Source organism: Chrysemys picta, chromosome 5, assembly GCF_011386835.1.
Source record: "Chrysemys picta bellii isolate R12L10 chromosome 5, ASM1138683v2, whole genome shotgun sequence".
Lineage (NCBI taxonomy): Eukaryota > Metazoa > Chordata > Testudines > Emydidae > Chrysemys > Chrysemys picta.
The window spans coordinates 86,357,443-86,374,953 of record NC_088795.1 but is presented as its reverse complement, the minus strand read 5'-3'; the positions used below and the strand labels follow the sequence as shown (position 1 = coordinate 86,374,953).

The following is a 17,511-nucleotide window of genomic DNA, read 5'->3' as shown; positions in this document are numbered from 1 at the left end:
ATTGGAAACAAATGGTAACCAAAACATGCTTTCTTGAGACTGAATTTATATGGCGGCATTTCCCTCATCTCCTACAAGACAGCTTACCCCTAAGTTTTCCCCCCAGCATTTTCAACCAGTTTGGTTGACCCTTTCTCATAAAATCAAGCCAACTGGCTGCTTTTCCTCACAGATTGAAGGAATACCTGAGAGTTCATCTGTACTCTAGAGATAGTTTCAAAAGTACATCATCTTACCGTAAACAGGATAACTCCTGCTATTTGTATTTTTTCCCTCCAACACCTGTAATCTATTGGTTAGCATTTTACTCAGACTGTAAATGGGTTTTTATCATGAATGATACAATACTTCATTTACATGTGACCAGCCCGAGTGAGAAGCATTTCTTCCCCACACCTGGCAGGAGAATGTGGTTTACCTTTTGGTGATCTGTGTTAACTCAGACCTAGAGAAGGTAATTTTTAGTAAAAATGGTTACTAACATTTCCGTAACTGTTGTTCGACATGTGTTGCAAATGGCCATTCCACTGTAGGTGTGTGCATGCATTCCAGTGTGCATTTGTCAGAGTTTTTCCCTTAGCCGTACCTGTCAGGGTGGAACAAGCGCCCTCTATTGCCTTGCACACTGTGCTCAGACATGAAGGGCAGAGCTGCCCCCTACTCTCTTCAGTTCCTTCCTACCAAAAGGCTGATTAGAGGGAAAGGAGGGTGGGTTGTAGAATTGACACATGCAACACATCTCGAAAAACAGTTACAAAAAAGGTTAGTAACAGTTTGAGTGATTGCTCATGTCCATTCCACTGTAAGTGACTCACAAGCAGTCCCAACTGGAGAGGAGTTTGGAGTCTATTTAAACATGGAGTGGAGGACCATTTGTCCAAATTTAGAAGCATCTCTAGATTGAGACCTAGCGTAGTGAGTGGCAAACATGTGAAGTGATGACCAGGTTGCCACTTTGCAAGTGTCTAACAGGGGAACTTTAGCCAGAAAGGTTGCTTGGGACCTAGTCGAATGACCCAACACTCTATTCAGTGACATCATATTAACCAAATGGTAACATAGGTGAATACAACTGGATATCCAAAACGATATCCTCTGAGTGGTAACAGGACTGCTCTTCATTCTGTCCACAAAAGCAATGTACAATTGAGTCGAAGACCTGAAAGTTTCAGTCTGTTCCAGATAAAACGCTGAAGCTCTAACTTCCAGAGAGTGCAGTCTCCCTTCAGCCTTATTACCATGAGACTTTGGGAAGATGATCGTTTGGTTAATATGAAAAAAATGGAAACCACCTTCATAAGAAACCTTGGGTGAGAATGAAGGTAGACTTTGTCCCCAAAAACTGTATATGGAGGATCTGGTACTAGGGTCTTCAACTCCCCCACTTTGCTGAATGATGTAATGGCTACTAAAAATGGTATTTTCATCAAAAGGTGCAACAGAGAACAGGCTGCTAGAATTTCAAGGTGGGGGGGGGGGTCCCCACCAGGTTTGCTAAGACTAGATTCAGGCTCCATGGGGGAAATATAGGGATATGTACCTATGGAAATAGCCTGTCCAAGCTCTTTAAAAAAATCTCAGATACTTAGTTGGAAAAATAGAACGGTTATCAGTAGGTAGATGGAATGCCAATATAGCCACTAGGTGAACTCTGATCAAACTAATCTCCAATCCTTGGTGTTTCAGGGACAGAAGACAGTCCAGCACATGCTGAACAGAAACGAGGATGAGGAAACCCCTTTCAATCTGGACCAGATGGAAAACCTCTGGTATTTAACTAGATAAGGAGCACATCCTGAACTTCTCTAAAGCAGGACTCTTCTGCTGTTGCTAACCATGAATCCTCCAGTCTGTTAGATGAAGGGAGGAGGATGTGGTTGAGTGTCTATGAAATCAAGTCTGTGTGAAGCAGGAGTGACAGTGGGGATTGATAGATAAGTGTAAGAGGTCTGAAAACTAGTAGTTGAAGGGCCATGCCAGGGCAAACAGCATAAGATGAGCCTGTCTTTCTTGACCTTGCACAGAACTCAGGCAGAAGAAGGATAGGGAAAGTGTACAGGAAACACTCTGACAACAACAGCAGGAAAGCCTCCATCAATGAACTCAGGCTGTGGCCCGCTCAGAAGCAAAACTGTTGACATTTTGTTGTCTTTTGTTGCAAACAGATCCACTTGAGTTCTCCAGCGTTGGAAAATGGACCTTGCTATGTCTGGGTGAAGGGACCACTTGTGAGGATTGATAAATAGCCTAGTGAGTCAATCTGCCACCAGTCTAAGCTCCTGGGAAGTGGGCCACTTTCAAAAGTGAAGTTGCTGATGCAGAAGTTCCAAAGCACAATTGCTTCCTGAAAGAGCAGTGAAGCCTGGGCATCCCTCCATTTGTTTACATAAAATATGTCCGTTGTATTGTCAGCCAGCACCAACATGCCTCTTCCCTTGATGTGAGGAATGAACACCATGCAAGTTGACAGGATAACTTGCAATTCCCCGATATCTGTGTAGACTGAGATCTTGGGGAGATCAGAGACCTTGAGCCTGCAGGGGGCCCAAATGAGCCCCTCAAGCCAGGTCCGAGGCATCAGTGACTAATGTAAGGGACTGTTGAGGTGGGGTAAAGGGAACTCCCTTGCAGACATTGGCTGAATCCATCCACCAATCTAGGAGGAATAAGTTCTGTTATGGCTCATGCACGAACATATGTCTGTGTTGCCTCCTTGGAGAATATACCTCAGCCAACCAGCCTTGTAGCAGTCAAACTCAACTTGGCATATTGGACTGCATCAGTGCATGCCCAGTAAAACAGTCTAAGGCTTCTATCATGAGAGGTTAAGCTTTCAAGCCTAGAATGATAACTTTGCATTGTCTGAAGCCTCTTCAAATGGGAGCTCCTGGGCTCTGCAACCAATGAAGGACCTCATTGTGATAGTGGAGGCCATGTTGCAAGCTGCAGAATCTGCTGCATCCAAACCAGCTTGCAGCACTGTTCTGGCAACCACCTTATCCTCCTTGATTGTGTCTAAAACTGTTTCGCATAATCTGGGAACTTGTCTTTGAACTTTTGAACTGTATCCCAGGGTAAAATTATAGTGCCCCAGCTAAACTTGCTGGTTTGTAATATGAAGCTGTAGCCTGCCTGTGAAAATTCCTCCAAAATAAGTCCAGCATTTTGGCTTTTTTAATGGGCTTCATGCCTGGTGACCCTGTGTCACTTTCTCTCTCTCTCTCATTCATTGGTTGCCAACACTAGAAGGGAGCTGTGAGGGGGATAATTATAAGGGTTCAAGCATCTCAGAGGGAACATAGCACCACCTCTCCACCCTTTTTGCTGTAAGTGGCAGGGAATCAGAGGTCTGCCAAAGAAGCTCGGTGGATTCTAAAATACCATTATTAATAGGCAGAGCTATCTTACCCCAGACCACTGATGATAAAAATGTCCACAAGACTGTTGGACTTTTCCTGGAGTTCCTCTAGGTGGATATCCAGGGTCAAAGCCAACCACTTCAACAACTTCTGATGTGGCCTGAAACCATTAGGAGATGAGAAAATAGGATCTGCCACAATTGCCTCATCAGGAGATGATAAAGAGGATGCCAATGGTACTGGTGGCTGGTCCAGTCCCTGTTCTTCTCATGGATGCTTGTGAGAATGATACTGAGCAGATTCAGTACCCACGTGGGCATAGGTGCCAACTCTGTGGGTGCTCCAGCCCTGAAGCACCCAGGGAAAAATTAGTGGATGCTTAGCATCCACCGGCAGCCAGCTCCCCCATGCTGATCAACTCCAACACCTCCTGACTGCCATGGATCAGCTGTTCCATGGTATGCAGGAAGCACTGGGAGGGAGGGAGAGGAGCAGGGATGGGGCAGGCTCGGAGGGGGTGGAACTGGGCAGAAAGAGTAGGGAAGAGGCAGGGCAGGGCCAGAGTGGGGACAGGAAGAGGCGGGGTGGGGCCTTGGGGGGAAGGAGGAAGGGGGGGGAAGGGCCCGGGGCTGAGTGAGGGTTGAGCACCTCAGAGGAAGTTAGAAGCTGACCCCTGTGAATGTGGGGATGATAACAGTCAGTGTTCCTGATGGGCAGGAGACAGCTAGCTGAGGTGGATGTGGAGACACTCAATTGAGGGGGAACTCAAGAGTTCCAAAAGGACCACTGTGACCTCAGACCCCAGCTGTGCATAGCCCAGTGGTCCTTTCTGCAAGCACCTTGTTGATGTTGAGGCTGAAACCAAGGTGGGCAAATAGTATATTCTTGATGGAAACAACAGCTAGGTTGGGACACCCAGGAGTCCACTTCAGAGTCTGATGAAGAAGAATCCTCTTCTTTCAAACTTGGTAAGGCTTTACCTGTTGGTACCAGTGAAGTAGATTCAGACTCTGAAGAAAGGGGAGATCATGTGTGGTTTTCTCAGTGATGGTACAGTCTTAAAATCAGTATACTAACGGGCAAAACCGCTGGACCTGCGCAGTGCAGATGTGAAGCAGATAATGTCGGTAGATGGGTGCTGGTGTGGGGGAAGACTCCTGAACTGCCTGTGATGGTGATACCAAGAGGTTCAACAACTCTTGCACAGCCTCAAATGCCTCTGAAGTAGATGGTATTGAAAAAGAAGCTTGCAGGACTGGGACATGATGTGATCCCAATGATGGTATTTCAAGAGTCAGCATCAACAGGCCCATATTAGGCTCTGGAGTCAACAACCACCCCTGCTTAAAAGTATGCTCCGGTAAGTGTCCTCTTTGAGTGCACTCAGGTCTTTAGAGGAGCTTGACCTCTTCACCTCTTTTGATGACCCTGGTCTGAGTCTGATTTACAGTGCCTCCTCTTTGGTACCAGTAATGCTGGAGGAGCACTACTAAGGCATGGTCTATGCCAAGATACTACTTAGGGTGTGAAAAATACACCCCCCTCAAGCCATGCAGTTAAACGGACCTAACCTGCAGTGTAGGCAGCGCTAGGTCAACAGGAGACTTCAGTTGGGGAGGTGGAATATCTACACCAATGGAAGAACCCTGGCACCACTGCAGCATTTTAAACGTTGACAAGCCCTAATTGATGCAGAGGTAATTGGTACCCAGACTGAGGTAAATTTTTCAGATGGAGCACAGAGAGCCAATTCCAGGAGGAGAGATCCAAGTCAGACTGACTTTTCCTTTTTGAGCAGGGCTTAAAGCCCTTACAGATGCTACATCTGTCACTTACATGAGCCTCCCCCATATACTTAAGGCAGCTGGGGTGCGGATTGCTGATAGCATTGCTTAACCACAAGAGTGGCAGGACTCAAAACCTAGAGCATGCAGCATATCTCCTGTACCGGGTCCAGTAGCCAGTTTGGGTGCCAGAGCCACACCAACAAATTTTAAAGCTACACTAACCAACTGTACAGAAACTAAAAGGGCACTGTTTTCACACTAGACCACAAGACTTGCAGAAGGCCAACAGCTGGTAGGAAAGACCTGAGGAGAGGGTCGGGGCAGCTCCACCCTTTATGCCTGCTTGCAATATGTGCTTGTGCCACTCTGATGGGTATCACCTAAGGGAACAACCTCTGACAAGTCTGCACGCAAACCTACAGTGGAATGGACATGTGGCATCACTCAAAGAATATACAGACTCACACCCCGGCTCACATGTTTTCCATACACACATCTTGCAATGATTATGACCACTGGTGGGACATAGGCTTTCATTGGAGACCATTCTTTTGGTGAACCTAGGGGATCCCTGCACCCCTACATTCTCCTTTGCCCTCTGGCAGTTGGCATCAAGAGGTCCTGGGGTCACAATTTAAGTTAGCCTGATAGTGCTAATGTCACCAAATGTGACTATTCTCTGCATTTGCTTTCATGAATATTTTAAATATGTTTTTTCTTCCATCTAACTATGCACTATCCAGGTCTGATCAAAGTAGAATCTAGATCTGCAGGTCACTAACAGACCCACCACCATAAGCACCAACTTTTCCCGGCACCAGTGGATGCTCGACCCGCCCCTCACCCCCAGCCCCGCCCCAACTCCACCCTGCCGTGCCCCCTCTCGCCCCACCCATTCCAACCCCTTCCCCAAAGTCCCCACCCCAATTCTGCCTCCTCCCTGCCCCTATTGGACTCCTTCCCCAAATCCCCGCCCCGGCCCTGCCTCTTCCCCGAACGCACCACGTTCCCCTTCCTCCCAGTGCTTGCCACCATGAAATAGCTGTTTTGCAGCAGCAAGTGCTAGGAGCTAGGGGGAGAAGCAGGGACGCCGCGTGCTCGGGTGAAGAGGTGGAGGTGAGCTGGGGCGGGGGGGCAGGGCGCTTGGCTGCCGGTGGGTGCAGAGCACCCACCAATTTTTCCCCCTGGGTTCTCCAGCCCCAGAGCACCCATGGAGTTGGCGCCTATGCTGGCCACTCCATCCATCTAATCAATCATGCTGCAGTGTCAGCAGTATCTCCTCTAGTAGCCTTATACACACTGAATTGAAAAGACATAGCACAGAACCCCGTATAACCACATCTGAAAGACCAGTGCCCTCAGAACAGTTTAACAGTTGATCCAATATGACTGTCACAACAGAGAAATGAATAGAACTAATGAAATAAGATTGCTTCCATCTCAGCTATGGGTAACAAGTATGAACAAAACTTCCGTCATCTATCAAAGGCAACTGGACTAAATCAGAATGGACATCTGTCTTCTGTGAACCACTAATTGGAAATCAGCCAGGTTGATTACACCAGTCTCCAAAGCATAAGCCATATTGATTTTCTTTACCTCTTCCAAAAGAGTCCAACTTGCAAATCTGTTGCCTTGCTACAGTCTTTTTAGATCACCTTACCCCAAAGTGGCAGCTATACAGCATGGTATTTGGTGAAGGTCCATGTGAAGACATTTTGAACTTTGACACCTTGTCTATCCATAGAGACATTAAAAGGTAGACTATAAGACCAATACCCTCCCTGCCCACCACTTGATGTTCTTCAGTGATGAGGGATAGGTGTTCTTTTGCAGGTTGTGAGTTAAAACCTCTGTACCCAATGAATGACACTGGTCTACAACACCAGTGATTCTTGCACTTATGTGACATGGACCTGTAACGAAAGTAATGGCTCATATGGTCCCATTCCATTCAGTAACAGCCCCACAGTACTACAGGTGGAGAAGACACTATGCATCAAGATTTTGACTGATTAAAATCAAGTTAAATCTACTTCAGTCAACAAGTAACTTGACAACTCTCTTCCTCTACCTGTATTACACGTTTCAAAATGCAAGGTTTGTGTGCCTATAAAGTTCAAATTGCTAACAGTACTACAAAACAATGAACCAATTCATCATGGTCTTGAAATCAAGCTACAAGTACCCCAACTATCATGGTCCAACACTGAAGCTAAAGGGCATCACTTTCCTCAAAAAATTGTTTCTTTGTGCTGTAGAAAGTTAAAATTAAAACGAGCAGGTTGGTAATAGAAATGTTTTGTTTTCCTAATATCACAAGTCATCTGCCCTTTGATACCAGGCTCACTTGTATGGATTTCACCACTGGCATGACGAAGGCTTGAATTTGAAAATTTGAAAAGCCTTTATTTAAAAGCCATTAAGATTGCTAAGTGGTATGGTTACCTCTCTGTTACAAAACCCAAACGCTAGAAAGCAAGGAAACAGTTATATAATAAATCTTACGCTGCTTAAACACATATATATTGTTCGTATCAAGGAAACAAAATGCATTTTGGTGCACACAATAACCCTAATTAGAATCCCCAGATTACTGGAGCTTTCTGTATTTTTCTTTTCCTGATTTTAGCACCTAAGTTACTCTTTTAGGAAGTAGAGGGCAAAATATCAGTTTTATTAATTTTTTACTTTGATGTCAAAGAAGGCTTCAGGTGCACTTCATAGACAATTAAAAATACAACCCAACTAAGAGCCACAGTAACAAACCAACCATGTGCCACATACAAAAAGGGGCCACATATTTAAGTTTCCCCATTTCTGCTCTCGAAAAACCCCACTTCTTCCTCCCCAGACATAAAAACCCCACAGCCTCAGCTAAACAACCAACTATGCAGGGTTTACGTTCAAGGCTGACCAATGTGTGTCATTATCCTATACATAATTACCATCTTTACAAAACGTATTTTGAGATTATGGGTGAATATTTGTTGAGAGTCATAATTAAGGTTCTTGTGATAAGAAAAAATGAATTTTTGTACTTTTATTTACACAGCAAATCATACTTGAATAAGAACTACTGCCTTGCTTTAGTGGCTATTTTCTTTTAAATATTTCATGTTTCCTTATGCAGATAAATAAAACATTTTTAAATTTGACACATCACCATATTGCCAAGTTAAAGGTCTGAATGCTGCTGATAATTAATTGTGGCTCCTGTGGATCTTCATCTCATTCAATGCACACTGGAGAAGGGCACATCACGTCTGAAGTTAAGTTAGCCAGACGTATGACAGCTTTGCTTTATTCCAATATTGGTGAAGTACTAAAAATCATGACCCATTAAGTGACAGACTAGAACCCACTATCATTTGTTCCACAGCCAGCATCCAAAACTAGACCTTCCTGCTAAGCAACTGAACATCTCTGCTTTAGTTACCCCATCTGAAAAAAATGCAGCTAGTAATGGACTTAGTGCTTTTTTCTATAGCCTTCTAATCATTTTACACAGACAAACATCATCCCCCGATTTACAACTAGTGTAACTAAGTGCAGGAATGTGAGCAGATTTATGAGAGTGTCAAATGGTCTATATAATCCTTTGGCAAGTTAAAATCTTCCTCGGTGACCTCATCTTCAACAGACCTGGGCACATTCTCCCACTGCCAAAATGGGAGCGGCACTCGAAGTGGACAGGAAAAGCAAGAAGAATAATTTGGCAAATCCTGGAGTTTCCTTTCAGTTTTGAGAAGTTCAAGGGGAAACTCAGTACTTCAACTTATGGGGGAGAAGAGAGAAACAAAAGTCAGCTCCTCTCCATAAAAAGCCACAGCTGTCAATGGAAGTGGTCATGAACTTATAATTCCAACCACTTGAGGATAAATCTATAGGTGACAGCTAATGGAGATCTTCCTTTAGCTCATGTTCTTTTAGCTGAAACCAACCAATTAAGGACAATATATTTAGATGTAGGGCCCAATTTGAGGCTCATTGAAGTCTGTGGTCAAATAGGTCCATTGACTTAAACAGGAATCAGCTTGGGTCCAAAACTCTCCACTACAAAGAACTTCCCTTTACTACAACCTATTCTCTTCAAATTATGCCAGTGCATGAGATGGGACTAGATTGAAAGTCTGAGGGGGTAGTTTACAAGCTGTTGGAGCTAGTAGGAGACAGACAAAAACAAAAGTTTCAAATAATTCTTTGAAGAGATGGAACAAAACCTGACAACGTTTTCAGAAACACACTCCTTTACTGCCATAGTAAATATGGCAATTCAATCTAAACAAGTTTAATAAGCCAAATTTACAAAAGATGCAAAATAGGGTTTATAATGAACAGCTGTTACAACCATAACTATGGGAAAGTTACTAGCTCTCCACAACACTATGCAAAGCTTTCAACTCAGTTTACCACGATTAAACCTGAAGCTTAAATGGGGCATTCATGTCAATCATCAAATTCTTAAATAGTAAAATGAAAGATCAGGTATTTTATATGAAATAAATAACTGATTAAGTCATTTCATGTTTAGGCAACTTGTTAGGAAATCAGGTTGGGTTACCTCTAGCAGTTAGGCAAAGATTCCTCCCCTCCCCCTGCCTCCTCATGTATTCTGGAGTTTTTCTGAAGGATCAGAGATGGCCATAGCTGGAGATGGGACATTGGATAGTATGGCCCAGTGCTCTGAACACTCTCTCAACTGCTTGGCTGGCTGGCTCTTGTTCATATATTCAGGGTCTAACTGATCGCCCCATGTAGGGGGGAAGTGAGGAAGAAGTTTGCCCCCAGATGAGACCGTTGGTAATCTTGAGGGTTTTTTCCCCTTTCTCTGCAGCATGGAGCGCAGGTCACTTGCTGACACTATCTGATTGAGAGATACCCAATTCTCTGCCACTGCAGGGCCTCACACATTAGTCCTCCCTATTCTCTGCCTGTAGCACAGAAGTCTCCTGTGGGCTGTAATATTTTGGTCAAATTTTGATTTAGTGTCCAAGTGCTGTTGGTGGCCTGAGATACAGAGAAGATCAGACTAGATGGGGTGGTTCCTGCTGACCTTAAACCAACTAAGCACAGACTTAAAAGTAATTTGAAGGTATGTACAGAAGTTAAAATAGGCAGGATAAAAAACATTAAGTGTTAGTAGATAACAGCGTCAAGTTGTATTGTCCATTTTATTCAAGCACTTGGGATTGAAATTAAAAGACTGGTGGTTCTGTATGGTTGCCAAAAGAGATAATCAGGACTGGCAGTTATCTGTAGTGCTGAGAAGATTTCACCATAAAAGTTATCCTGGTGCTTTTTTGTCATTACAGAATAGGATACATGATACTACTCTTAAGAATAATTAGTATTTGTTTTCATAGGATTTTTACTCAACACAGTGCCAATAAATATGGCTGAGTCACTCTGAAACAGATGTGTATGACAATTTGGAATCTGCTATACTAGCTTTTGAGTTCAAATAAGTATGCCATATGGATTACACTGAAGATTTTGCTCTATAGTTACTGCTAGAGTGGTATTCTGTTTTTCAATTTTTCCTTGGTCTTGTGAAATGAATATTTATCATTATGTACAGGTTGCATCATTTCTGCTATATTAAACTAAATCGGTCTCTGGTAGGCTTTTGGATTTAGTTAGTTACTCGTAGCAGTTTCAGAGGCATTTTTGATAGCTCCTTGCCACTGTATCAAATGACTTTGCAGTCGTTTGACTATTCTGTGTTTGTTATTTCTAAAAAGAACAGTACTATAGGAAAGTGGATTTTAAAAAAATATTCAGATTAAATGGCAATTCCAAGGTATGAGCCTTCTGGAGCTTGTGTGTTATTGTGCTTTGAAGACACTGCTTTGTTACCCTTAATAATTTGATCGATTCCCACATCACATGGACCATAACACTTTATGAGTGGTCTTAAAAACTAGGTTGTACAAACAAATGGTACCTGCCTGATTAAAAAGGTCTTAGGTCTGTATTGATTTGTCTGCTTATTTTAGAGTTTGAGGGGGAAAGGTTTTTAGGGTTGCAATGGTCTGAAATTCTTGTCGTGATAGGACTGCATTGGCTGCCTTGATATGAGAAGTCATGTTTTCAGGTCAATTAATCAGCCACATACCATTTATTTCTCTCTTTTTTTTTTTTAAAGCAAGCCAAAAGCAGGATACTAAGATTTTGTTTTGTGAAGACTTGCGAGACTCAAAGTATATGAATAATAAAAGGAACTGTGTAGTTTTACCCACAATCCTTCAAAAATTATGGTACTGCAAACCACGGTAGTTTTGCTCTCAGGTACCATAATTAGGTCCTTCTGTCATATTTACTGCTTTATATATTTCTGTAAAAAAAGGAGAATATATGTATGGTCCAAGACTGTCTTTCTCCAACATTCTTAAGGTGACAGCCACCCAGAGATGCTGATCTCATCTGTCACACCAATCATGCATGAAGAGCATTAAGTACTTAAGATCACTTCTATTCACTGTATTGGTTAAACATGTTCTTAAACAGCTCAGTAATATAGAAAGGACGTTTCCCTCTTCACTGATGAAATATCAAAAGGATGATTCACATTTAACTCCTCTTCACTTACACATGCTGATTAAGACTTTTTTGCAATTATTTAAGATTGTTAGCTTACTCAATCTATGACTTATTTTAGTAAGAATGTCTGAGGGAGAGAAATCAAGAATGATTTTTTTTTAAAAGGTCACACTATGCATGTAGACTTCAGATTTCACATTATCTCTAAGTTACCTACAGTATGTATACATACTGTAAAAAGAACAATGGCTTGCTGAGAGACATTTTCACAAATGAGGATGAAAATAGAGCATTACAAATCTGTGAATAAGTTCTGATACTGTTCCTCATGACAGAAGTTAAATCCTATTTTCCCAGAGGTTCTGAATCTGATCTGTGAACTGCTGGTGGTCTCTGAAGACGTGGCATGTCAGCTGGTACAGTCTTCTTTATTTTCAATCTGCTAAATCATATTAAATATATTTTACTACAGCTGTATAAGCAATTAGCATAGCAGTCACAAGAATGTTGCACTCATTAAAGGGAAGGAAAGACATCTATGCAATTGCAACTGGGAAGGGTCCATGATAATCTCCATTAAAACAGAGTCCACCCTATGAAAATATAGTGTGATCGCCTGGGCATGCTGAGAGACCCAGGGAGGAACCTAATTTTTTTTTTAATGCAATGAAATCACTGCATTAGGAGACATGCTTGCTGATGCTGCAGCAGTAGAAATATGCTTATTCCCAATTATCTGAAAAATCAGTGTTATGTATGGGATGATCATGTGCATGAATTTTATTATGCTGTCACCCTTACTTCAGGGTAAGTGGCCCACACAAGCTGTAACTGCTCTCAAGTTACATAAAAACGTAATTTTCAATATATTATGCTGTGTTAACAGTGGTAAAGTGCCGATGAATGTATATACTACTAGCTAGTATTGAATGTGCCCTAGTTTAACACATTTAGCACTGGTCACCCTTTCTGCTGGTGCAGTTATATGCTCTGCTGTTTGTTCAGAAACACTGACGTGACAAAAGATGAGAAAAGTGAGAAGCATGGTCTAACTGAACTTTGACTACCATTCCAATGGCTGTGGGTCATACCTGTAAGCATGAAAGAGACAGCCAGAACCTCTTTATAGGGATGTTTGTTTAACTAGGACATGTGGCCAGCAATATATTTCATGTACTGTATTCAATAGTTTTTATGAAAAGGAATATCTGGAGGCAGATTTTATTCAGATGTCCACTTAATGCTAACAATTAAAGATTGTTTTTTAAGATTGCAATATGATACTGGAAATTTAAATTGATTACAACTATATACAATTATAGATTCACTGGGTATATTCAAAGCCCTTTATTTTTGTTTAATGTTTCCTGGGAATTTATTGGTATTTATTAAAAAGAAACTAGTGAAAATCAGTACAAAAATAACTCAGTTATTTGGGTAAATACTAGGGTTAATATTGGGGGACAGGAAGACAGAAAAAAGCAACAAATGTGTATTTAAAGTAAAATCAGTTTACTGCTATTATTTTTTTCCCATAAACTTTAAATTAACAGTATGTACACCTGCATTTGCACCTGTGTAAGAATATCTTGCACTACATTGCCTTACTTTAAGGGACAGCCTTGCATTTACAGTCTAATTTATTAATATAAACACATCTAATGTAATCTATTGGATTTTCTTGTCCATAAGTAAAAATCCCAAAATTCGGGTTAAAAAAAAAAATCAGTAAAACAAATACCCTTTGTAAAACCCAGGAAGTTTTCAGGGAGGAAAAAAAGAAAAGAAAAAAAACCCCACTAACAAAGGACCATAGGTATATTTTACTATTTTAAAATATACAAATTCAAGTAACCAATGAAGAATAAGTTTAAGATTGCCTGTGATTTCTTGCATTATTGCTAGACCTGTACTTCCGGAGACGTGTGTGAAGACACCAGATTGTAACATTCAGATAAGTGGAATAAATATGGAAATTTATCCATTAAGAGTTTTTCAACATCAAGTTACATTAAAGTTATCTTATGATTTACATAACATACATGAAAGTCTGCTTGGAGATTCTATGTTGCATTCAACCTCCTAACCTATTTTAACATTAAGTGGGAGCTGAGAGAGACAGACATTAACTTGCCAAGAGATGGATAGAGGAGGAAAGAGGCCATGATAAAATGTAAGCAGACATAGGAAATGCCAGGAAATATGAGAAAACAGTGACTAGTAGAGCTAAATGGCCTGTCAAGGAGACCTAGAGTTTCCACGAGATGTTAGAAGATATGAATGGTGGCCAAGAGAGAAAGGAGATGCCTGGGAGGCAAAACTAGACACAGGGAGCTGCACAAACGTATGTTTGGGGGGGGAAAGGGGAGAGAAGATGGGTCAGACAAATAAAGTGGAAGAAGATTTTTTGTTGTTTTTTTTACTTTCCCCTGGCTAATATAGATCACATATATAGCAATTGTTCCACAAAAGGAATGTCACACAAAAAAAACCTCAACAGCATCCATAATCATTTATATATTGTATATTTACTAGATAAAAACATGACTTGTTGCTTAGAAAAAAATTCACTGAAGACAAATCAGATTGCATTTCTTTAAGAAAATTTTAAAATATTTTTGCTACAATATATTGTAGCTAGAGTAATATGAATGAAAACATCTGTACTTCCAATCACATGGATATTAGGGCTAAAATTAAAAATGATTTTCTTTAAGCATGAAATTTACTCTCCCTACTTACAAACCATGAAATATCTAAAATATTTTTATATCTAACAGGGATATTAAGATACATTGTAGTCAGGCAAAATTACATAACCCTCAAGAAAAAGCTACACAATATGATTATGTACCCTTTTCCTGCATTTAAGGGGCAGAGAAGGGAAAATATCACAGTATGTATTTTCCCATAACATAAAAATAATAAAGAGAAGCTAATGGTGACCAATTTCCAGATTCTATTTCAGGATCTGGAGAAACGCGTCAATTCCAATTTTGCATTCCATAAACAAATAGAATACATGTTTTCCAGATGAGCCGTTCAAACACACACACACACACACACACACACACACACACACACGAGAAATCCAAGATCAAACTAGGACTTGATTTCTATAAAAGCTTTAGGCTTCTATGAAAAATGAAATGTTTCATGCCCAGAATATATTTTAATTAATAGGCAGCTGCTGAGGTAAACAAGATGTCCCCCAGGAACACACTAAGTACAGGGTTTAAAAACACAAACCTGTATGAAATATAACTGTGCTTTTCCTATACCCAGAAGGAAGTCGAAGGTTTCGGAGCAGTCCCTTTGCAGTCAGTCGCACATGCATGTTGGATAAGGAAAATTTCGGGGACCATAACATGTCTTCAGAGCAATTGGAAGACAAACAAGCAAGAAACAGCCTCTATATACTGTCACATACTATATATTTAAATTCACCACTAATTGAGGCCAAGCTATACTTGGCAAGGAAAACAAGATTAGAAAGCAAATATTCCTCATTCCTTCACTGTCATTCCATATTCACAGACAAAATAAGAATGTGAGAAAGCAGATATCCACAAAGCAAATGCTGCCGGCAGCCTCTCTCCCCACCAGATGTTGCAGAAACAAAGCTTGTCCTCGGAATAAAACCTTCTCTTAGTGATTCAGAAGACCAGCAGCCTCTGAATTACATCACACTGTTCATGCTTAATCTGTTACCCGACTCAGTGGGAATGAAGACTTAACAGGAGAAGGAGGGGAAAGTGGGTGGTCTCGAAGCTGAATATCACCCAATAATGTCACAGATCATGTAATTGTACTTCAGAGACTTAAGGAAAAAATTACTTTATATTGAGGGGGGAGGAGAACTAAAATATGCCTTCAGGAATATTAATCAAGACTTGTTTCATTCATCTAATTCTGATTCCATTCTGACCATTTTCTAATTGACTTGAATTTATCCCAACTTTATTTATGTTTCATGTTTTCTAACAAAGGTTCTTTTAACATACATCGAACATACCACTACATCCATACGTAAGTCCTTACAAGTCCACAGAAAATAATGTTATTCTGTACAAACAGTTTAATATTTAGAAGGCTCCTAAGTACCATTCCACTTTGTGGCCTGCTCTGCACATTTCAGTATACTAGGATAAACTCAAGGAAGTACTAATCTTAATTTAGTATATGACATGCTCTGGACTTCAACAAGAAACCAGTATTTCTAGCTTCAGCTGTAATCGGATAATGGATTGATTCAAACACTACTGTAAACCACCATTGTGCAAGGACTTGCACAATATGCTGACTTAGTATGTACTTAAATAACCCAAAAGATTTATATTTTTCCACTCATTTTGACACAAATTATTAAATTATTCTACCTTTAAGTAGAAAGAAATGCCGCCAGATTTCTAGGACCGTAACATAGCCAAACAGAAAAAAAATGTTTTTTTTAAATCTGGAGTTGAAAGCTAGAAAGCAGAGAACAGTAGTGCAACAGGATTTACTAGGAAACCAGGATAATAGAAACAAAACAAAAATAAAACATGCTTTCTTGTGTCTAAAGTTTAACAGATTAGACTACTGGTCTCAGGCAATTTCTCACAATCAGTTTTCAGCATCCTCAGCCCACATGGCTGAGGGATGCACCTTTCACAGAATTCCAAGAGCAGTGGCCTCTTTGTCTCTTAAGAGATGGATGCCAAAATAGCTTTATGCTTCTCCTTATATTTCTCAAAATTCACTGTTTTGTCCCCAGAGTCAGGATGACTCGTTGCTGTTCTCTTCCTGTTGACTTCCAATCCTCCTCTTGACCCTATGTAAATAGGGCTTCCATTGCTTAATTTATGTTAGAGACAGGGAGATAGTTACCATCCCACCTGTCTGGGGGGGGGGGGGGGGAAACCTGTTTTTCTTGTTTGATCAGAGACTTTAAAAGCATAGTATCTCTAAGTGTCCATAATTCCTCATATATAGTGTTAATCCATACATGTCACAGTTATATTAATCAGCAAAAGACATTGCTCGATACAGTTTTATAGTACAACAACATTGTACAATCAGTTGATGCAATTGTTTATTCTTTAGGGGTTTAACATCCCTGTTCTCTTTTTAGGGTGTTTTGGACCCTGATTGTCAGTTTCCTTTTGCAACAGCACATTTTTATATGAACATGAATTATAAAAATGCATGCTGCTGAATACTAGATTTACACTGGTCACCTTCCACTTGCAAGGAACACAAACAGAGATGGCATTTTGTGACAAGAACACGCACAGTCTATACCCAAGGGTAACCATGAGGATTACTAAGCAGCCCTCTACTATCCAGTGAAGGATAGGGAGCAAAATATAGTAGGACACAGGATAAGAAAAAAGTACGGGTCACAGCAGAGGATAAAAACAAAGGGGATGAAACCAAAACCAGAGAAGAGGTGCAAAGAATGTATGTTAGAACAAAGAAACCTTTAAAATGGGACAGGGCTGCTGACTTGAGATGGACAGCAGAGATACCAGCAAGTCTTGCTTCTGTTTTTCCTGGGTAGAGTAGCTGGTCATTAGAGATTAATGGGGCTAGGCCCTACCAACACCACCTCAACTGTAGTAGAGCCAGGCAAAATGTTTCTCAACTGTGTTCCAGTTAACACTTAAAAAAAAAATTGGGAAAGGAAAGAGCACAGATTCACTAAAAAGCCATCAACTACACTTAACTTGCAAACAAGTTATTAGCATTACGTAAACCTAGCTGATATAGAAGCAAATAAGGCTTCTGTTAGCTGTAATTTGTCAACAAGTCTTCTGAAACTGAATATTCAGAATAAAGTC

At 40.9% G+C, this 17,511-nt stretch overlaps 1 protein-coding gene across 22 annotated transcripts in view; it reads right to left on the bottom strand.

The window, feature by feature from the left end:
• The window catches only part of MTUS1 (microtubule associated scaffold protein 1), a 209,323-nt gene that overhangs the window by 98,351 nt on the left and 93,461 nt on the right, over positions 1 to 17,511 (bottom strand). Inside the window, exon 1 of one of the 22 annotated variants that reach the window (XM_005282071.5) lies at positions 14,939 to 15,416. The exons of the other annotated variants lie outside the window; for them this stretch is intronic. Within the exon in view, the coding sequence (XP_005282128.2) occupies positions 14,939 to 15,059 (121 nt within the window). The 5' untranslated portion in view covers positions 15,060 to 15,416. Of the gene's footprint in view, positions 1 to 14,938; positions 15,417 to 17,511 lie in introns of those variants that run through there. 22 annotated transcript variants of the gene reach the window in all.